The sequence below is a fragment of the Electrona antarctica genome (genome assembly GCF_951216825.1).
Source record: "Electrona antarctica genome assembly, chromosome: 15".
NCBI classification, from domain to species: Eukaryota; Metazoa; Chordata; class Actinopteri; order Myctophiformes; family Myctophidae; genus Electrona; species Electrona antarctica.
The window spans coordinates 17,974,767-17,998,544 of record NC_136796.1 but is presented as its reverse complement, the minus strand read 5'-3'; the positions used below and the strand labels follow the sequence as shown (position 1 = coordinate 17,998,544).

General features: G+C 40.6%; 3 protein-coding genes across 3 annotated transcripts; all 3 read left to right on the top strand.

The window, feature by feature from the left end:
- Positions 1-13,126: 13,126 nt before the first annotated feature.
- LOC306937974 (chemerin-like receptor 1) lies at positions 13,127-14,209 on the top strand (the record flags this gene model as incomplete). Its single annotated transcript, XM_079521997.1, has 1 exon — positions 13,127-14,209. The coding sequence occupies one exon, from the start codon at positions 13,127-13,129 to the stop codon at positions 14,207-14,209; it is 1,083 nt and encodes a 360-aa protein (XP_079378123.1).
- Positions 14,210-16,427: 2,218 nt separating this feature from the next.
- Positions 16,428-17,549, top strand: LOC306937973 (chemerin-like receptor 1; the record flags this gene model as incomplete). Its single annotated transcript, XM_079521996.1, has 1 exon — positions 16,428-17,549. One exon carries the CDS (start codon positions 16,428-16,430, stop codon positions 17,547-17,549), a length of 1,122 nt encoding a protein of 373 aa, XP_079378122.1.
- A 4,107-nt stretch (positions 17,550-21,656) lies between these two features.
- Positions 21,657-22,832, top strand: LOC306937972 (chemerin-like receptor 1; the record flags this gene model as incomplete). Its single annotated transcript, XM_079521995.1, has 1 exon — positions 21,657-22,832. The coding sequence occupies one exon, from the start codon at positions 21,657-21,659 to the stop codon at positions 22,737-22,739; it is 1,083 nt and encodes a 360-aa protein (XP_079378121.1). The 3' UTR covers positions 22,740-22,832.
- Positions 22,833-23,778: the final 946 nt, after the last annotated feature.

Sequence of the window (23,778 nt, the reverse complement as noted above, 5' to 3'; positions counted from 1 at the left end):
GTTTTCAGCTATTTGTTAAGTTGTTGTTAATTGAATTACTCATGGTAGAGAAAACCTTTTTTTTATTACATATTGATTATATGATCATAATTACAATGTAATTATTCCTGTTCATCACACATAGTTTTTTTCATTAATGAAAACGTATTGTTGTTTAGGCTAAATCCATCTGTGTCTAGTGTAGAATTACTGCATTCCTTTATCAATGCTGTCTGACTGTCTAAATAATGTCACTAATAATAATAATAATGTCACTGTCTAAATAATTCAACCAGCTCATGCATGTAATAACTAGGCTACTTTTAATTATTAGTATTATTTTTCATATTCATAAATATGAGTGTGATGGAACAGGAAGCAATGGAGGAATATACAAAATCTATTCGGGAAAAAATATAATGCTGTGTATTGTCAGAAACATGCAGAGAGAACCAAAAACCCCAACTAACAACACAAACTACAGTAGCTCAATTTAAAGACAGAATTGTTAACAACGCTGTAATTATCTTCGAAGAGAAACATTGCTTGGAGCTTCCCATTGTATGACTAGTTTTCCCATGCCAATAAAATCATTTAATTGACTATGGGTGTAAGTTAAATCACTTTTGACTCTATGTTTGAGCATGGGACTTAAATTTGACAATTTCACAAATGACCAGTTGACCACTGAGGAATGGGTACAACATGACACAATATTACTGTAGGCCTATATGTAATACAAAGATGTCTCCTACCCCACATCTCAGAAGTAAATATTGTACTTTTTCTCCACGAGAATTATATGAAATCTTTAGTTAGTTTGTAGATTTGGATTATTATTACAAAACAACCATACTTTAAACTTCAGCTCTCTATATATTTCAGCCATTTGAAAATAGCCGATCTACAAGCTTTAAAATGTTTAATATTTTCAAATGATTTTTTATTTATTCATTTATTTATTGACATTTTGAACTTGTGCAATATGGGACATTCTGCACAATTACTATCTTTATTTTTGGTGCATTAAGTATATTTTTATGGTGATACTTTTATACTTTTATCAAAAAGTACAAAATAAATTAATCCAAGGTGCTTCACATTCGTCGTATTGATATTCTGTGCATTCAATTTAAACTTGGTGTCAGTAAAAAAGGAACATCACAGGTGCAGCATGGTGACTGGGCATATCATGTATGTTTTTAGTGTTTTTCAAGAATTATGTTTTAGCAAATTCAACATAAACAAGGCGGAACCAGGGCGGAACAAGGCAGAAAGAACCTGCTGGTTAGTCAATCAGAAGGCTGACAAATGGTGAATTAGGGTTCAGAGTCTTGCTCAAGGACACTTTGACACTAACTCTTTTACTCAAGTACATTTTGAATACTTCTACTTGTAACAGAGTATATCTACATTGCAGTATTGATACTTTTACTATGAGTAAAATAGGTGAGTACTTCCATCATGGACCTCATTAAAATGCATAAACCAGGTATGCTTGATTCAGGGCAGTGTTGTACAGTAGATGCAATGTCTCTCAAAGATGACCTACTGTACTGTTGGGACTTCTAGGTGGTTCAAACATATCAGGCAGAGGCAATGACACACACATAGAAGACAATTTGTCTAATAAATAGGAATGTCAGCATTCATCCAGGAGTTACACGTTTTCTTTAGTTGTCCTTTTAGCAATCATTGTACTATTGTACCACTGTTTTCAACTGTTTTGTGGCATAAACAAGAAGTTGAACAATACAATTAAGTCTGATAATGATGTACCGTGCATGTTCACTTCATGTATACTTTGTTTATATTATTTAAAGTATTTTTCAACAATTGTATTTTTTAACATTTTGTAAAAATAGCTAATTTTACATCAAGGTGCCCAGATGTCGCTATAGTGCCTACCTAGCCTGTATCCAATCAGACATGTCCAGTCTGCAGCTGTTGGTGTGTTGTCAGATGTAGTGACAACAAAAACAACAACAGCTCCAATGAGTCTTGCTTCAGTGAAAACATACAGGTATTGATGTTGGGGGCAGACGTTTGCATGTTGAATCATGCATCCATGGTTCAAGCTGCCTGCTTGTTGTTTTAACTGGAGGTGAATAGAGGTGGTTTTTGCATCATGGAGAACACACCAAAACCAGACAAGTAATTTCAGGAAAAAACTAAATGAAAATAAGAGTGTGGCAAAATAAAAGTAAGGGATGATATATTTTTAATTTTTTATACATATTTACTAATTATGAATATATATAATATAATAATATAGTCCGAAACCATGAACTATATTATACTATGTAGTTTTTCCTCGATTTTCATCTTTCTCTCAAAACCTAAAACGTCTATTGTGTCTGCAATGTTAGGACTGTCTCTAATGCATTCCTCTGACTGAAAAATGATGAAAATGATGAAAAATGATGAAAAATGATGAAAAATGTTAAAAATCACACCTGTGTGAACTGAGTGGTGTAAGGTCTTGTATAGACTGATCAGCTGTGGTCTGACGTAATGTCTGACGTAATGAAATCACACCCGGGTGAACTGGGTGACCGTAGCAACCATGCTCATTTTTTGAGCACAGACAGACAGACAAATAAAGCCAGTTGTAGGAGTGGTTTACACCACTCAAAAAATGTTGAGAAATGTTGAAAATGTCACCCAGCAGCTCAGATTCTGCAACGTCTATTGTGTCTGCAATGTCAGGACTGTCTCTAATGCATTCCTCTGACTGAAAAATGATGAAAAACGATGAAAAATGATGAAAAATGTCACCCAGCAGCTCAGATTCTGCAACGTCTATTGTGTCTGCAATGTCAGGACTGTCTCTAATGCATTCCTCTGACTGAAAAATGATGAAAATGTTGAACAAAATGATGAAAAATGATGAGAAATTATGAAAATGTTGATTATTTTTTTAAAGAATGTTGATTTTTTTTGAAAATGTCACCCAGCAGCTCAGATTCTGCAACGTCTATTGTGTCTGCAATGTCAGGACTGTCTCTAATGCATTCCTCTGACTGAAAAATGATGAAAATGTTGAACAAAATGATGAAAAATGATGAAAAATGATGAAAAATGATGAAAATGTTGATTTTTTTTTTTTGAAAGAATGTTGAAAATGTCACCCAGCAGCTCAGATTCTGCAACGTCTATTGTGTCTGCAATGTCAGGACTGTCTCTAATGCATTCCTCTGACTGATAAATGATGAAAATGATGAAAAAATGTTGGAAAATTTGGAAAACTGTTGAAAAAATGTTGAAAAAATGTTGAAAGAATGTTGGAAAATGTTGAAAAATGTTGAAAATGTCACCCAGCAGCTCAGATTCTGCAACGTCTATTGTGTCTGCAATGTCAGGACTGTCTCTAATGCATTCCTCTGACTGAAAAATTATGAAAATGTTGAAAAAATGTTGAAAAATGTTGAAAAATGTTGAAAATGTCACCCAGCAGCTCAGATTCTGCAACGTCTATTGTGTCTGCAATGCCAGGACTGTCTCTAATGCATTCCTCTGACTGAAAAATGATGAAAATGTCACCCAGCAGCTCAGATTCTGCAACGTCTATTGTGTCTACATCCACACATCCTGTTTTGTTTTTGTTTTAACCAAATATTATTTTCTTATTGTAGTTTCTGTGTAGGATTAAGTGAATGCGATATTGTTTATTCAGGGCTTGACATTAACTTTTTGTTAATGGTTTTTGTTCATGATTTGAGGCTTTTTGTTCAAAACGGGCCAATCCTGCAAACTTGGAAGCCAATGTTAGGCAATTAGGATGGACAGATCCGTCTTGAGCACATGACTAGAGATACTGTGTAACGATTTGCGGGACAGAATCTGGAGGAGTAATATAAAAAAATGTGTTTAAAAAAAGTTGCCTGGGGTGCTAAAAGGCTGATGTGAAAAATGCAGGTCAAAGGTTTTTCCTTGCCCTCTAGGGAGTGTGCATGCAATGCAACGTTTCACGCAGATCTGTGCAGTTATAGGTAAACATATCTGTGCAGTTATGTAAACATGTGAAAATCTGCCTCATGGTGGTGCTATAACAGGCCGTTCTGGAAATTTTGGGGCAGATAAGATATAACATCCCATAGCTGGTGGTGATGGAGGCGTTGCATGCCGTGGGGCTCAACCATTATATACACAGAGTATACGTTGGGGTCCGTATATATATATACGGATCTAGCAAATAACGTCCCATAGCTGGGGGATAGGCCTACGTATATACGGACATGGGAAAGAAAGAATTAAGCCTCGGACAAAGCCAACAGCCGAGTTCACAAATCGTGACAATAAACACATTTTTGGGGGCCGAACAAATAATTAGAAAAAAGAAAAATAGGGCAGGGTACAACCCCTTTTTTCTTCTTTTTAATTATTTGTTCGGCCCAATGTCAACTCGGCAAGCCTTTACATAAATACTTTTGGAAATGACTATGGGAAAAATGAATGGGGAAATATTTCCTGGTGCCTGGTTTCCAACGCTCGATTGCTTCAGTTCCAACATGTTCCAACAAGGGGATGCATTTTGCATGTGTGGCTTCTGCGTCATGGAGCTGCACAACAATCATTTGAATGTTTATTTGTATAACACATTTGAACAACAAAGCAATTCAAAGTGATTTACACTTCACAGAGGATAATGAACAAAAATAAAAAATGGAAATAAGTAGAATTATGACAGAAAACTAAGAGCATATTAAAATGCAAAATAATGATTAAAAAACAAAGATTTGTTTTTGGCTTTTGTGGCTTTATTGATAGTTACAGTAAAGACGGTCAGGGAAGAGGGAGAGATAGAAGGGGAGAGACATGCAGCAAAGGTTGTCATGAATGGAACTCGAACACACGTCTTGCTGTCAGGCCAGAGCCTATATGTGGCATGCGCCTGGACCATATATATATATATATATATATATATATACATGACCATCATGGGATTTAGAACAGATTCTGAATATAAGAGAGGCAGGGCACACACACACTAACCAGTGCAAGCTTTTTAGTCACCAGGAGTCATCAATGTGTCCGTGGCAGGACAGACGTGTCTGTGGCAAGACAGCAAATCTTTGATTAAAATATATAATACTAGAGCCAGGCTGACTTGCCAGTCTCTTCAGAATAGGTAGGCCACTGATTTAAAGGGACCACACAATTTAATTTTTTTATAAAAAAAAATATTTGTAGTTTCCCCATGTGTCTTTTTACCCCCCAAAAAGTCATTTTCTTATCACTCAGTCCTTCATTTCAGTGATTTCTGAATGGGCATGTCTGAATAGGTCATCTCAGATTCTACCCATGCTTATGCATGCAGGGGAAAAGCAACAATTTGAAACAACAACTTGCTTCAAAGAGTTTCTGACTCTCGCTCCGAACGACATCCCCCGGTCGTTCAATGCCCCTGTCCCCCCTTCCCTCCACCAAGACTGAGGTGGGCGGCAATAAGGCGTCATTTGCAGCACCGATAGGGTTGCATAAAGACTGGCCCCCGCCTGCCTCTGATTGCCCCTACTGCTGGTAGGGAGGGGCAGAAGAAGTAGTAGTAGGGGGCCCACGGGCGGAGCATTCTCACCTTCTACTACAGCTGGGATACGAACTCTGCCAGCCAAATCTCTAGTATAATGGTCTAATCATTAGACTACATATCCAGACCTTTCGGATTTGAATCCCGCTACCGCCATTATGGTGGACTACTTTCCAACAACCGTGGACTCGTTTTTTTGCTGATAAAGTATAGTTTTAGACCACGGCGGACTTAGCAACACTCGACACAGCAACTGCCACGTTTTAGCACGCTCGGTGGTGTCTATCGTGGCTGAAGTTCGCTAGAGACGATTCAGCCTTGTTCAAGTTGCAACACGATATGGACAAAATAGTACATTATTACCCCCCCCCCCCCCCCCCCCCCCCCCGCCAACACCGAGCAATATTTATTTCCCACCACGGAGTAACCTCCAGTCAGTGTCACCAGACTATATCCACCTCAGAGGAAAGTCCACGGAGCAAAAACCGGCAGTGACGGTAGACCAATCAGAGGCAGGCAGGGCTGGGTCTTTACGCAACCCTATCGGGATTTTAAATGAGTAAGGCGGGCGGAGATGATGATTGACAGACATAGCGCCCCACTTCTAATAGCAGGACATTTTGGTATTGCAGCTGAAATGCCTTGGAATAACACACTGACAGAACATGAAAAATCATTATCTGAGTTGTTGTTTAGGCTTCAGTGTGTATAAAAACGTATTAAAGGCCAATTTAAATTCATGGTGTGGCCCCTTTGAATGATGCAGACATTCTAGTGGTGTAAACTGTAAAGTAACAAAGTACTTTGACTGGCCCTGGAAAAATCTGTCTGAGCTCGATTTTTCTAAGCTTAGATATTATAATAAAACCAATGATGTCAATACGACATTTCTTCTCACTGGCTCTGATTGTCTTTAATGCTGATTGTCAAAGCCATCGCTTCAATTTAGAAAGAAGAATTAAGAAAGTTAAGTAGACAAAGGTACAGAGATGGACATGGAAATGTTCAAATACTAACAAAAATACACTTGACTTTTAAAGCATTTTTTGAAACTGGGTTACAAATCGCTCCATATACATATGCCTTTCCTCTCAGCTTCCCTACATACTATCTTAGAAAAATAAAATAACGTACAAAGGGATGAGTGTGCGTAACGACTGTACGGATGATTAAATATGTGGGGCGACTGTGGCTCAAGAGGTAGAGCAGGTCGTCCAATGATCCATGGGTCGGCGGTTCGAATCCCGGCTCCTCCTGTCTACATGTCGAAGTGTCCTTGGGCAAGACACTGAACCCCAAATTGCTCCCGATGTGCTGGTTGGTATCTTGCATGGCTTCCGCTGCAATCGGTGAGTGAATGGGTGAATGTAATGCACAATCTATGTAAAGCGCCTTGGATAAAGGCCATTAAATATACATTTTCATGAAATAATCATCCAAAGTGATATGAATGCTACATGGTAAAGGCTACATGGGTGTGGGATAAACAAATGATCAGCACATCTTTGTTGCCAGAACTTATCCAACAAGGACATACTTTGCATAATGACTGGGTTTTATGGGTGATTAAGAATACATTTCCATGGAATAACCACATCCAAAGATATATTGATGTGCAGGTGTACAACAAGCAATACAGTGGAAAGAGGAGCAGAGAAGGGAATAGTTAGAGGAGGCAAAGCAGAGAGGACATCATTTGGACGATGTGGCATCAGGAAGACAGTGACTAAAGAAGAGACTTCACCGAAACACCCGACTCAGAGATCTGAAACACTTTGCTGGCAACCAAAATGTGAGATCACTTTAACCTTGTGTTCATTGTTCATTTGAATAGTTGTTGTCGGAAGAATGTTGTTCACAAGAGTTAACATGTTTAGTTGTGTCATTCATTGTTATATTAATTCAACTGCACTCAAACCCAGCGATTATGTCTTGCTCTCTTGTACAGGTTACAGAGCAGGCAAACAGATTCTTAAGATGAATGACACACTGGGAAACGGCACCTATAATTCCTCCATCCCCTTCATATCCCCAGAAGACGACACCTATCTGGTACTCCGAACTGCTATCAACTCTCTCTACCTCACCCTGGTTTTCCCCACCAACAGCTATGTTGTGTGGCTGATCCTTAGTGGAGTTGGTGGGACGATAGCCTCAGAGTTCTTTTATCTCAACTTGATTGCATCTGTGATCATCTTTTCCCTGACCGCTGTCTTTTACTTTGCATGGCGCTTCACAGGCATCATTATTTTTAGCATATTTTGTAATGTTTCCTTTTTTATTTTCTTCTTCTCTGTTCCATCGTTCCAGTGTTGTGTCTGTGTGGAGCGTTACATTGCGGTGGTTCACCCTGTGGTATTTCTCAGGCATAAAGGTCTTCAGTACAGGGTGGCCTGTTGCTGCGTTGTCTGGCTGACGGTGTTTGCCTTCAGCTCGTTATATTTTTGGTCAAGAACCGTGTTGTCATACATCTTACTGGGCTTTGACATTGTTTGCATTTTTGTGGTGTCTTTCTGCTGCTTCTCGGTCCTCAGAGCTCTGAAACAGCCTGGGCCAGGAGAAGGACAGAAGGGCAGTGTGGAGGGAAAGAACATGAAGAGAAGGGCTTTTAATATTATTCTGATCAGCTTGATAGCGATGGTACTGACTACACTGACCTATATTCTTTATGTTCTGTCTGAACTACTGAGCAGCCCACTTGCTAAATACATCACATATGTGATAGCCATGATGCCAGTCTTTGTTCATCCTATGCTCCACATCTACAAAGTTGGGAAACTGCCATGCTTCAAAGGGCTCTGAAAGCAGGATAGATCAGACCAGACCTGTGTGTAATGATATATTTTAAATATAATCTAAAAACAAATTGTTTAATGTGTGTGTGCGTGTTTAATAATTCCAAGTAAAAGTGTACAACATCTGACATTAACACCCAGGATTGTGATCAATTGGTTGTAGCTTGTGGTTAAGACTGGATCTCCATAATATATGGTTATACTGTATATGGGTGTATATATGGAGTTTGTTTATGGTTATGTCTGTCTGAGCCAGAGTGACACCCGTCCACACTCACATAAGCCAATTTATGTTCTTCACAATTGAGACACAGTGAAATGGATTGCAACACATGAATATGTTTAATTCACTTTTTATTACGGAGACCCAGTACAAGTACAGACAGTACGAAGTGCACAAACAGAAGGAAAAGTACGAGAACATGCCGTGTCAGACCATGCAGTAACAGTTCCGCCGTTTGTAACACAGTTTTCAATTCCAGCGCCATTCGGCTGAGTGTCATACCACGGGGTGTAGCTCACTCTGGAGCCATCGGACCACATCCACACACCCTCCATTTGAGTGTCGCTCAGTCCAAACCAGGTGGGTCCTTGATATGGGTCAAAGTTCAGTATCAGGGTTTGAACAAAGTTGTGCTCCTCAGCGCTGTGGACGGACACCAGGTTGGCATCTTGAGACAAACAGTTCTGCTCTGCTGTGGCCCAGCTCATATGTGAAGCAATATGCGGCCGTTGAAGTCAAACCAGAACATTGGACAGTTATTTCCACGCTCTAGCTTCATCTTGGCAGAGGGAGCATCGTGCACGGTGCCTACACACAAATAAACAAATAAATAATATGACAAATAAAGATGACAAATGGAACCGTAATTGATTCTTCAGAGTGATGCTATTAAAAGAACCAATGTTCTTTAAATAACCATTTATTTAAATCTTTCTATGAAGAACTCCATCAACTGGTGTCTCATGTAGGGAAACGCAAATGGTCACCTATTTAGAGTAGACATACCCACAAACATTGGGATGCTACTGCTAGGGTTTAAGTGGTTACAGGGATGGTTCACCGAAAACATGTTTTCCCATATCAATACTCACCCCATGAAGCTGAATTCACAGAGGTGTTTTGTTTAAGTCACATTCCTTATCCAATATTCCAATATCAAAATATCGCAAAGCAACGTGTTGTGAACTTGTAGATCTGCTATTTTTTTTTAAAAGGTACAAAGTATCCACTGAAAAATATATTTTTTTGAGGGTCCTTCACATGAAAACGTTTGAGAAGCAATGTTTTAAAGAACCACTTTCTTTAATATTTGTACGACTTTTTAATCACTATTCTACTGTTGTCATTGTCTATGCTGCAGCGGCATTGTCTGAAGGAAGCCAAACCAAAATAAGTTTTGCTCTTATGTACCTGTACACAAAATGTAACAATAAAATACAACCTTGAACATTGAACCTTGATAAGGAACCATTATCTTTATGTAGCCTACCTAGTGCCAGGCCCAGAAGGCATAGGAGTTGAGGAATCAGCAGCATGTCAGCCAGAGGTGGTGTCACTGGGAGTGGATCTTGGATTGTGGTCTTCTTGAAGGGTGTGTGTTGCTGTCTGTGTACCTTGCAGACATTTGGCTGTCATGGCTTTTTATCCGCTGTAGATGAGGGCGTCTTTACAGCTGGCATCATCTGATTGGCCATGGCATATTAACAGCTGTGGCGTTACATATTAACAGCTGTGGCATTTTACCCAGCTTTTTACATGCACATAGGTATACGCACACACAAACAGGAACACGCACGCACGCACGCACGCACACACGCACACACACACACACACACACGCACGCACGCACGCACGCACGCACGCACACGCACGCACGCACGCACACACACACAGGTAACTGCACTGTGGCTGATAAGGTAGTGAAAGTTACAGAGTGTGCAATCGGCATCCAGCTACCTGCATTTCGGAAATCTAACAGGAATGGTTCGATATATTCGTTAATATTTCATAGTCTTCATCAGAAATGCGCTGATGAAGGCTCATATAGCTGAAACGCCTATAAAGCGTTGCGAAGTTCGCTTCGAGTTGCAACCCGATAGGCAGAGAATAGTAAATACTGTCCTGGTGAGAGCATTTGCCACAACTGCCACTCAAAGTGGCTACTGGTCAATCACAGCGAGTCCTCTAAGCTTGCGTTTGGAATACAATGTAATTTTGTCCAAACTGTAGGGTACAGTTAGCCTGGTTAACCACTCCCCCTTGAAAACATGTATGTACAGTAGAGTGTGTTAATTCAATATAACGTACAGTTGGGTGCCACCGATATTGTCCCTTATCATTTGACCCATTTAGGCCTGACCTCAAAATTTTAAAAAATCCTTCTAAATCCTCCAGTTTTCTGAAATAAATATTTTCACGATTTTTCAAAAATAGCAGATCTACAAGCTCATAGCGCGCCACTCGCGCTATGAGCTTGTAGATCTGCTATTTTTCAATAGCTAAATTATAACATAATGTTTAAAACACCAAACTGTCCTTTTGCGCAGATCACGCAAACCTCAGCAAAAAGAAAAGGACAATATCGATGGCCTCCAACTGTATACTATTGGGGTGGTTGTGTTTTGCCTCCCTGCTCTGGACATGCCTCAACTAGACACAGGATCTGACATGAAGTTTGACCTGATGGTCAAGATTTAAATGATCCCCTGAGCAGGCAGGCTGTGTTACAGGATATGTAAGGGATAATGTATGGCTAGGTGGTCATTATTGATAGATAAATCACAGATAGGGTGATTTATCTAGAAACAATGACCACTTAGCCATACATTATCCCGCTTATTACACGGCTACTTAATACAAAATAATAAATTGACCCAAAAACTAAGTGTTTCCTTGCTTACGCCTTACGGTAATGAAAGTATTCCAAGTTGGCCCTGCAGAGCGCAACGAGTCGCCTCGGAAACAAGGAAGTGAGTGTTGATCAAATGAAATACATTTTCGGGTACTGCATCTTCTATGTCTCGCTTCAAATGTCTTCAAAAACATTATTGAGAGCAATGTTTAGTTAAATTACATTGTGTGTGTTGTTTACATGGCTGTCATACAGCATAAAATCCAAGCAGCGCAGGTGCTCTGAGAGTGGAGCAGTCTGTTATCAAGACATAATACACAGCTCAATTCAATCTGACCAATTCAATCTGACCAATTCAATCAGAATAAAGCATTCAATCAAGCCGTGTAATAAACTCCTTTAAGTAATATTAACAAGTTCCGAGATTTCATTTAATTTCATTATTTTATATAAAAAACATTTCAGTGGACTAAAACCATTATTTAAACAAAATTGACAACACCAAAGACCGAGTGGCCTTGCCCCTAAATGATGAAATTCCCGTCCCGATAATGACTCATACTGCATCTACAGTTGACATAGAATCCAGAACATTCTCTCTGTTCATAGTATGTTTGTACAGAGACCTGCAGTGCAGACATGGTGGTTGCAGAGACAGGTCACCTGTGGTCATGTCACATCACTGAGTCACCATGTAACATTTCATGTTATTTCTCATCACTATCCACATCCTCTGCTCTAATGCTGTTCTCTACACCCCCGCAGTTTTATACACCAACATGCATAATCCTCAGCATGTTATTAATAAATACATATTTGTATATTCTAAAATGTGTGTATTGGATACATTATTTCACACTGCATAAGAGTGTATCTACAGAGGAAATACTGTACTGTATCTCCGTAGATACAGAAAATAAATAAAAAAGAAGGATGATAGGCCTATAGCAATGTATGTCAAATTATGGGTCTTTCCCCATGAATGAAAAGCTTCCAGTGAAAGCTTCCACATACGAGTATGATTATATTATTAATAATTATTAACAAATGATTGCTGCTGTAATTTCCATTTCCATGCTGATTTCTGGCAATTCCCTGCATACGCCTGGCGTGACGTCAGACAGCGAGATGTGATCTCCTCAGCATTCACTGATCACAGTTTGAAGAAGACACTTCTCTGGCTGACATCACTTCAACACATTGAAACAGGTAGCTTTTCCGTTTTTATGTAGACACTGGACAGTCTATAGCAATGATTGCTATGAGAGTATTGGGCTATTTAACACTTATGTTAACATAAATATATCAGTCATGCCCTAAGTTAAGAGTTACCGTATTTAGGCCATTATGCTTTTGGAGTCATACTGAACCCTATAGAGGATAATACATGCAGGCTATTAACATGGGGCTCCCAGTCTCTCTAGTAAACAGAAAATAGATCAACTATATTCAGGTCAGAAGCGAGAACGCATATAAGCCCAATTTTATAGTGTTCCAGTTCCAATGTTTTCTACTCATTTTGTTTGTCATCACTTCCAATTTCACTTTGTTTATGTATAGTATACTGTATGAGTTCTCTTTCCTGAGTGATTGGATGGAATCTCAACCTGAAAATGCATGGAGAGACCGGGAGACCGCTGTTACTGAACAAACACTCAATGAGTTGTTGCGTTGCGAATCCGTTGCGAAAGTGCGGTCTAGCCAACAGCAACTTGGGATTCCTGAATTGTTGCCCTCCAAACTCTCCTATCTAGCATCAAGGTCTCGAGCAATGATTTCTATCAGAATATAGAGCAATTTAACACTTATTAAAAAATGTATAATAACAAAATAAATCACCTACTGCACCTAAGACAATGTAAGACAATTAAGAAATCGTAACAAAGCACATATACCTTTGTTTTGTTATTTTCGGTTTTAGGACGATGGAGATTATGACCACAACTGCTGTCTATCACAATGACACCATGGATCTGTCTGGTGGAAACAGTTCTTTCTGGCAGGACAATGAAGAGTACAGACTCTACAAATCCCTCAAGATCGTGTCCCTCACCATATTCAGCCTGGTCTTTGTGCTCGGCGTGTTGGGGAACGGAGTTGTCATCTGGGTGACAGGCTTCAAAATGAAGAAAACCATCAACACTGTTTGGTACCTCAACCTTGCCGTGGCCGACTTCCTCTTCACAGCTTCTCTGCCCCTGGTCATCACACAAACAGCTATGGACTACCACTGGATTTTTGGCAAATTTGTGTGCAAACTGTACCCTACCGTTCTCTACATGAACATGTATGTCAGCGTCTACATTCTGATGGTCATCAGTGTTGACAGATGTGTATGTGTGGTGTGGCCAGTGTGGTCCCAGAACCACCGCAGTGTCAGAAAGGCATCTTGTGTGAGTCTGGGTGTCTGGGTAGTGGGCTTGGCTCTCAGCTCCCCTTACTTCATCTTTATGGACACACGGCCCTCGTTCCGTGATAAGGATATCATCGAGTGCTTTGACAACTATGCACTCACTGATGACTACAGTCCACCCGCAGTGATGCAGCTGTGGAAGTTTCGACTTGGGGCCATGATCATCACTCGCTTCCTCATGGGATTCGTGGTCCCGTTCACAGCCATCGTCTCCTGCTATTCGGTCATCATCTACCGGCTCAGGAGGAATTGCTCGCTGGTCAGCCACTCAGGTCGCCCCTTCAAAATCATAGCAGCTGTTATCACTGCTTTCTTCCTGTGCTGGGCCCCCTTTCACGTTGTGGAACAAATTCTGTTGGTGAATCTCCTAGAGGACAGTGAAATGCTGGATAATGTGGTTTACCCGTTTGGTTGCATTTGGTTACCCATAGCTGTCAGCCTGGCATTTATCAACAGCTGCCTGAACCCGCTGTTATACGTATTCATGGGTCAGGATTTCAAGGGTGTATTTAGCAAGTCTATCCTCAAAGTGTTGGAGAAAGCCTTCACTGAAGTGATGCCTCAGATGAACACTTCCACAAACCTACGGACCACCTGTCAAGAGACTGACTGGTCTGAGGCACAGGTAGGCCTATAGACTAGAATCAAAAGTGTATTTTCCCTGGATTCCTGGGATAATCAAGCAACCACCAATAGGTATGCTCATATCTGTCTAACTAAATCTTTCTTCAAAACAGACTTTTCGCTAGTCTACAGAGTTAGCCCCAAACTCACAAATTCTCGCTACTCGCTACACATTATCTCACAAAACACATTGTCCAATCTATCCCAAATTGTAAGCACGCATTTGGGCCTCTGAACAACACAGAACAATAACACTTTCTTGCAACATATTATGTACAGTACACATTTTCTATTTATTTTTATTTAACCTTTATTTAACCAGTAAAATCATATTGAGACTGCTTCTCTTTTAGTGGGAACTGGCCAAGAGGCAGACATAAAATTACACTTCAATACTACATCGTAAATGTCATATTTTGGAACAGCAAAAAAAACATCCATGGTACACCTCAAAGTACCTATGAAATAAATACAACAATCACCAGTGCTAAGTGCTAATCTTTTAGTGGCAGGGCAAATACACAATGTACAAAATATAAATATATAGGCATGAACATAGGCTAGTACATATCCAAACATGTGCAGGTGTTGGACTGTACATCTCAGATGATCCTTTTGAAACTTCTCAAGGGAACTTTCAAAGCCAATTTTAGTCTGACTGTAGGTCGTTCCATGACCAAGGGCCAAAGAAGGCCAGACATTTTTTTACCCCCCCCCCCCCCCCCCCCTGAATGCTGGTACTACACACCGTAGCCAAGCATTTGACCTGAGGTTTAGACCATTTTGGACCAAGTCGAATTTGGAGGAAATTATACGGCTTTATAAATTAAAATATACCAATACCAATGGAAAATGTTTCACCGGACGACTGGTCATCTGCATCTAAAATAAATCTGTTTTTATATTAATATTGATGTAACCATAATGTGAATCAATTAATGCAATTTAATGTTGTATTTGTTTGTGTTTTGTAATATGTTGTTGTGTGGACCCCACTCCCCAGCTGGAGATTTGGCCTATTTTCAAATAAACAAATGAACAAATTAATGAACACTGTCTTCTTGGATGTTGGAGGTAGCAGGTGAAGAAGCAATAAGATGGCAGCCACCGCCCACCTCACAATCCCACACTATGTGCAATAGCAATCGTTTTGGCTTCCATGTTGCATGACATTACTTTTGTTTTCTTGCCATTGATCTTAAAGGGTTAGTTCAGAATTTTGGACTTAAAGGTTTTATGACCTCATACAAACAACCTGAGCTTTGAACATTCAGTGGATTTCTGGGGTTTTCTCTGTGTGTTCGGAAGCCTTTTGAGCTGCAATGAAGGTCAGTGGGGTAGGGAGCACTCCGCTGTGTTCATTGTAGGGGGGACGAGGATTTACTATTCTCTGCCTATTGGGTCGCAACTCGAACGGAGCTGAGTTGGCTCAAGCGAACTTCGCAACATTCAACACGGCAACTTGCTGGCTCTAGCTCGCTCAGTGGTGTCTCTTGTGGTTCAAGTTCACTTGAGACGGCTTCCCTCTCAATTCCACGCTACCAAACTATGTCGTGTCCAAGACTATGTCATTGTCATCTGCACCGTCAGTGTGAATCCCTGCCACTGATTATGAATCTCAGTGGTCCATAGATTTACAATAAATCTCAGCACTCACGGAACAGTCCTTTAAGGCACTTTTTTTGTAATACTGCATACACTGCAGAGCAGACGCTTATCTACTGAACACATTTAAACAGGAAGTTGATGAGCAAATTGGCAGCTGATTACAAACTGTTTGTAATCAGTTTCCGGACACAGAAGGAAAAACTGCCATAATTCTGTGCAGTGCAATACTGCATGGTTTATCAATATGAGATAGTGTCAATCCTGTGCAATACACAGACATAAATATAGACGTCAGACATTGCATTACACATTTATGGACAAAACAGCTCCTCAACATTCACTGATTACAGTTTGAAGAAGACACTTCTCTGGCTGACATCACTTCAACACATTGAAACAGGTATCTATTTATCTAGACAGTTAAAGGCAATTGTTGCTATGGGTATATAGAGCTACTGTATCAACACTCATTTTAACATACATATATCACTTTCCCTTTATAAGGGTTGTAAATGTTGATGTGTGAATTGACTCATCAACTGTAAGAAATTAAGACAGTTAAGAAATGGTGTGATAAAACAAAGCATGCACTGCTTTTTTTTGTTATTATACTTTTTAGGACGATGGAGATTATGACCACAGCTGCTGTCTATCACAATGAAACCATGGTGTCTGGTGGAAAGGGCTCTTTCTGGGAGGATGAACTCTACAAATCCCTCAAGATCGTATCCCTCGTCATTTACAGCCTGGTCTTTGTGCTCGGCGTGTTGGGGAACGGAATTGTCATCTGGGTGACAGGCTTCAAAATGAAGAAAACCATCAACACCGTTTGGTACCTCAACCTCGCCACGGCCGACTTCCTTGTTGCTGCGTTCCTGCCCTTGACCATCACAGAAATCGCTCTGGACTTCCACTGGCCTTTTGGCAAATTCATGTGCAAACTGAACTTCATCACTCTCCTCACAAACATGTTTGCCAGCGTCTACATTCTGATGGTCATCAGTGTTGACAGATGTGTATGTGTGGTGTGGCCAGTGTTGGCCAAGAACCACCGCAGTGTCAGAAAGGCATCTTGTGTGAGTCTGGGTGTCTGGGTTGTGGCCATGTCTCTCAGCTCCCCTTACTTCATCTTCAGGACCACAAAGCAGTCCTTCCGTGATAAGGACATCATTGAGTGCTTCGATAACTATGCACTCACAGATGACAGTACACCCGCAGTGAAACAGTTGTGGACTTTTAGACTTGGGGCCATGATCAACACTCGCTTCTTCATGGGATTCGTGGTCCCTTTCACTGTCATCGTCTGCTGCTATTCTGTCATCATCTACCGGCTCAGGAGGAATCGCTCTCTAGCCAGCCGCTCAGGTCGCCCCTTCAAAATCATAGCAACTGTTGTCACCACATTTTTCTTCTGCTGGGCCCCCTTTCACATCATGGAACAAATTCTGTTGGTTAATCTCCGAGAGGACAGTGAATTGCTGGATAATGTGTTCAACATTGGGTTACCCTTAGCTGTCAGCCTCGTCAACATTGGGTTACCCGTAGCTGTCAGCCTTGTATTCATCAACAGCTGCCTGAATCCACTGTTGTACGTGTTCATGGGCCAGGATTTCAAGGATGAAGCTCGCAGGTCTATCCTGAAATTGTTGGAGAAAGCCTTCACTGAAGAGTTACCTCAGACCAACATTTCCACAAACCCAGGGGTCACCAGTCAAGTGATTGCCATGTCTGAGGCACAGGTATAGAATAGAATCAAACGTTTTTTTATTCTATTCTAAAAAAATTCCCTGGATTCCTGGGATAATGAAGCCACTGCCCATAGGTCATGCTCATTTCTGCCTAACTCGATTTGTTTCACTATAGCCTACAGATTTTCTTCAGAATTCACACAAATCGCTATACATCGCTATACTCACACAAAAAAAAACATGAACACATTATGGGCCTTTGAACAACACAACACAATTTTGCTTAAACCCACAGGATGTCACTCTTCCAAAAATGTGACTTTCTTGCAACAGAATTATTATATACAAATAAAAATGTGGAAAATGCTTCACATGATGTTATAATATAGACCAGGGGTCTTCAACATTTTCCAGCCCAAAGACCCTAACCGTTCGGCACGCCGACACCCACAAGAAAAACACACAGAAACAGATTGTTGAGAATCAGATTTGAATCACATTCCTACGTGGTTTGGTTTCAATCTGGACAATCTGACACTGAAGCCTGATGTATACGTACGTATGACTCACCCAAAAACGTTGATCTACAAGCTCACAACATGTTAGATCATGCTTGCAAGCTTGTAATTAAAATATTCAAAGTTGCCATTTATTTTATGCCATGTTGGGTTGTTGTGATGTTAAAATTCAGAATCCACTCTGTGGTCTTTATGTAGCCTACTAAAAGAGACTTTGAGACATCACCACCATGCAATGTCAGTCAATGAGGAGAATATTATTTGTGTTGCTTTTAACCCCATTTTCTCCACAATTTAGTCATTATGCCATTTGATTCCTCCCCACACACCTTTCTGCGTATAGCCTATTCCGAGCCTGTAGGAGTATAGCTTGTATACTCCTGACAAATATCACCCTCCCTGCCTGGCTTGCCTCCCCTTTACTTTAATTTATTGATTGATAGATTGATTGAATACTTCACTGAGTACAGTACAAGCAGTACAACCGATTAAACATTCGACAAATGGATGACACACTGTGAACACGGGCCAATTGTGTTTGTTAGATGTTCAACAAACCCACCGTGGTGGATTCGAACCTCTAGACTCTGTGGTGGTTGGTTGAGAGCTGTGGATTGGGGAGTTGATGAAAGGGCCTTTCTGTGTGGAGTTTGCATGTTCTCCCCGTGTCCCCTAGGTAGGTACCCTCACAAAAAACATGCAGTAATCCTGGTCTCTAAACTACCTCCCCCTGGCCAGCCTGGGGGAGGGACTGGTTGAAATAACGTGTTCCTTCCACGTGCTACGGCCAACCGGGGAAACTCACCCCTGTCAGGTGATAAGAAGCAGCTTGGACTCCTCATGCATAGAAGGAAGCATGAGCTCAGTCCGCTGCCCTCCCCAGGTTGGCAGAGGAAGTGTAGCGCCCAGGATTACATTATTGACACTGGGTGAAAAAATGGGTTGCAAAATCGTGGGATAAAAAAAGAGAGCTGTGAATTGACCCACATCACTGTTGAGGAAATGCTCACCATGAGTCACCACACCAGAGTGGTGTGAACATTCCATGGCCCATTTCTCACAATGTGACATTTGATGGTTTTATGTCTAACCTCCTTAAAGACTCTCAGGAAATGACACTATTCTCTTAAAGTGTCAAGTGTTTTGTCAGTGCTCTTTTTTATCTTGTGCAAGGAGTGTAGTTTGAAGATAAACTAAACATTTATTTTAATTATTGCAATTCGGTCCTACTGACCATAAACATATTTGCAATAAAACCCCTTCTTTTTTCTCTAAGTGAAGACATTGTGTTCGGATCTCTCTATTTTCCCTATCTCGTATGCATTGACTGCCTGCTCCTACGCACTTGTTCCAGGCCCCAGTAGGTGTGCAAAACAGTAGGTGTGCAAAACCTTTTAACAACTCTGTGGACTTTTGTCTTTCATAGCCCACTAGCCTTTACAAATGACCTTTTTTATACCATACCATTCAGTGAGTACTCTTTATTTTTAGGCAAGCTATAATATAGCATTCAATTGTAACATAAATTAAATATTATTTGATTAAAGTTAAATACAATTGAATGCACTGCTTGAGAAAACAGATATTCACTTTACTGTTTTGCGACTGTAGGTCGCAGTTTACTATGAAAACCTGCATTTCCATGTCCGTCAGTCACGCCTCGTGACACGCACCATATATGGCCATCTCCATATATGAGGATCACAACACTGACCTCATCAAATCCTGGATGGCCATACAGGGAGCTCCATGTATACTCAAGACACGCTCCATATGGCCAGTAGGCCTACAGAATTAATTCCATGTTGATCTTAACTCATCAAACCTCTAGATCTCCATATGTGGAGCTGGCCTGTTTTGACATCACAATGATGTTCTGACATCACAATGATGTTCTGACATCACAATGATGACTCGACCAGCTCAGAATGATTGACCTTGCCCTAAAGGACGAGGTCGCTTCTCGCCCTCAGGGCGTCTTACTGGTTATATTATAACTTACAAGTTACAAATCTACACTATCACAATGTAATATCACAATGTCAAATATGTGTGATGTTGAAATGAAATACAGCCGAATACTGTATTGATCATACATTGATACATAACAGTTGTATCACTTTGTTTTAGAGCAATGACTGACATGTTCTACTGGGCAGGAGAGACAAGACTGACATCTAGTGGACGATCAGGAGAGATAGATGACGACATGCAGACAGTGGTGACAACAACCTTGCTATTGTTACTTATCCTGAAGTAAATTCAGTTTGGAGATGAGTAACTATTGCACTCTTATCAGATTCAACAACACAACTTAATCACACAACCACAGACTAGCTAGTGGCTAAACATTCACAGTCAGTTCACCAGTTTACAAATACAATCACCATAAACAAATATGTTTATGGTCAGTAGGACCGAATTGCAATAATTAAAATAAATGTTTAGTTTATCTTCAAACTACACTCCTTGCACAAGATAAAAAAGAGCACTGACAAAACACTTGACACTTTAAGAGAATAGTGTCATTTCCTGAGAGTCTTTAAGGAGGTTAGACATAAAACCATCAAATGTCACATTGTGAGAAATGGGCCATGGAATGTTCACACCACTCTGGTGTGGTGACTCATGGTGAGCATTTCCTCAACAGTGATGTGGGTCAATTCACAGCTCTCTTTTTTTATCCCACGATTTTGCAACCCATTTTTTATCCGTATTTTAACTTTTTTCATAAATTAATGTAGCTACTACTTCGTCATTCTATTATGTCACATAAAAGTAGCAAAGATCTGCAATTTTTTTTGTGCTATTTTTGGGATCCTGAACTGTAGTAAGTTTAAACCTTAGCACTGTTCAACTGAATTGTGACAAATTCACAGGGAAATGAACTTTGTGTTGAAATCTTACCTTTGACTGCATTCCCCTGAAAAGCAGAAAGAAAGAGAAGTTCATTTCTGACCTTCTGAATTTATGTTCAATAAATGCCTTTGTGAATAGGCAAACCTGACTTCCGCTCCTGAGTTGTGTCCATCAGTCGTTACAATACATATAGGTATACGTGTGTGTGTGTGTGTGTGTGTGTGTGTGTGTGTGTGTGTGTGTGTGTGTGTGTGTGTGTGTGTGTGTGTGTGTGTGTGTGTGTGTGTGTGTGTGTGTGTGTGTGTGTGTGTGTGTGTGTGTGTGTGTGTGTGTGTGTGTGAAGTGTGTGTGTGTAGCTGTCATCGAAATTCCCAGAATGATTTCTCCTTCCTGCCCTCCCCTGCGTACGTCTGACTTGACATCAGACATTGCATCACACCTTGAGCTCCTCAGCATAATTCACTGACTACAGTTTGAAGAAGACACTTCTCTGGCTGATATCACTTCAACACATTGATACAGGTATATATTCTTTTTTTTATTTTATCTCTCTCACTGTCTATAATTAAGTTTCATCAACTGTTTTTCGGCCATTATGAATGCTCACGGAGCCTTACTGAGCTTTGTGCGAGAACGAAGATAATTGAGCAGTTTAGACGAATAACCATCCAAGTCTTATCCATGATTTATACATTATGGTATGGTTCATTATTATGGACTTAGACTCAATTGCTCAATTACGGAATGGTGTGATGAAACAAAGCATGTACCTTTGTTTTGTAGGACGATGGAGATTATGACCACTGAGGAGTATTATGACTATAAAGAAGAACACACTGAAGTCGACGGTGATGAATCCCTCAAGATCGTGTCCCTCACATTGTACAGTCTGGTCTTTGTGCTTGGCGTGTTGGGGAACGGAGTTGTCATCTGGGTGACGGGCTTCAAAATGAAGAAAACCATCAACGCTGTTTGGTATCTCAACCTCGCCACGGCCGACTTCCTCTTTGCAGCGTTCCTGCCCCTGGTCATCACAGAAAGAGCTCTGGACTTCCACTGGCCTTTTGGCAAATTTATGTGCAAACTGTACCATTCCATTCTCTACACGAACATGTTTGCCAGCGTCTACATTCTGATGGTCATCAGTGTTGACAGATGTGTATGTGTGGTGTGGCCAGTGTTGGCCAAAAACCACCGCAGTGTCAGAAAGGCGACTTGTGTGACTCTAGGTGTCTGGGTACTGGCCTTCGCTCTTAGTTCCCCTTACTTTGTTTTTATGGATACATGCCCTGATGAGGACAGGCAGGACACCATCATTTGCTTTAACAACTATGCACTCACCGATGACTATAGTAACAGTACACTTGCAGTGATCCAGTTGTGGAAGTTTCGACATGGGGCCATGATGATCACGCGCGTCCTCATGGGATTTGTGGTCCCTTTCACCATCATCGTCTCCTGCTATTCTGTCATCATCTACCGGCTCAGGAGGAATCACTCTCTGGCCAGCCACTCAGGTCGCCCCTTCAAAATCATAGCAGCTGTTATCACAGCATTTTTCCTGTGCTGGGCCCCCTTTCACATCATGGAACAGATTCAGTTAGTGGTTATCTTGGTGGGATATCACAGTGAAACGATGGACAATGTGCTCTACATTGGGTTTCACATAGCTATCTGCCTGGCATTTCTCAACAGCTGCCTGAACCCGCTGTTGTATGTGTTCATGAGTCAGGATTTCAAGGATGTATTTCGCAGGTCTATCCTCAAAGTGTTGGAGAAAGCCTTAACTGAAGGGCTGCCTCAGACCAACACAAACCCAGGGATCACCAGTTCTAGCAAAGAAAATTCCTTTTCTGAAGCACAGTTGTAGGTTGATTATAATTGATTTTAATAAGTGCAATTGTAAATTCCTTTATTTGTTCTGGAAAACTATCCAAAATAATATGTTGAAGTAGAGACGTAGACGGTCACATATTTTGTGTTGGCCATTGTTTTCATATGATGATGATGCACATTTTGCTATTTACTTGACGCTTGTTGACGCTTGTTGCTGTTGTCATTATGAAATTATATTTACGTAATGCCCCTGTAATGTGTGAAGGTTTCTCTGCTGTGTTATTCTGAATGGTGCAGACAACACAACACCCATGTAATGGAATATTAATATTTGCATAGTTGCACTTCATGTGTCCTTCATTTCCTTCAATGCCGGTTTCTTGTTCTTCCATTTTGGATGACTGGCTTCCATTAACCACTTAAACCATGCATAATAGTGAAAATATGTAGATGAATGTTGTTTTTTGCCGAATGTTCCCCTATTTTTAAGACATGCCGACAATAAAGATGCAAAGCTGCTGCGGTTAAACTAACAATCCAGATTTTGTTGTGATGGTGTAGGCCTACACTTTCAATTTCAGCATGGCGTTCAGTGTGGCGTTCGTAAGCGTGCATGGATGCATGTGCATTGTGCACATATGCACGCTGCTAGGAATGGGGGCTCTGTCATATCAGACAAATGCACGGAATGGGAAATAAAGGGGGATTTCCTTTTTTTGTATATGTATCTTTGTAATGCTACTGACATTTGTGTGCAACACTCTTGAAAACGAAATATTGCATTGTGGGTTTGAGCTGGCAGGCCCCTTTTGATGTCAATCAATCAAGTCACCTTAATTCAAGTGGCATATGGCAAAAATAAAAAATACAATTTTCATTTAAATTATTTATATTTTAGGCCAGGGGCATGTTATGCGGTCTACCTGCACAGCCTTTGTGATCGACTGGTAGATCACGATCAACCTTTTGGGCACCCCTGATCTACATAATAGAAAAGTCTGCTTGTCTGAGCACAGATCTCTCCCAGGCCGGGTTGTCTAGTGATTATTGTCACTAGATTATTGTCTAGTAAT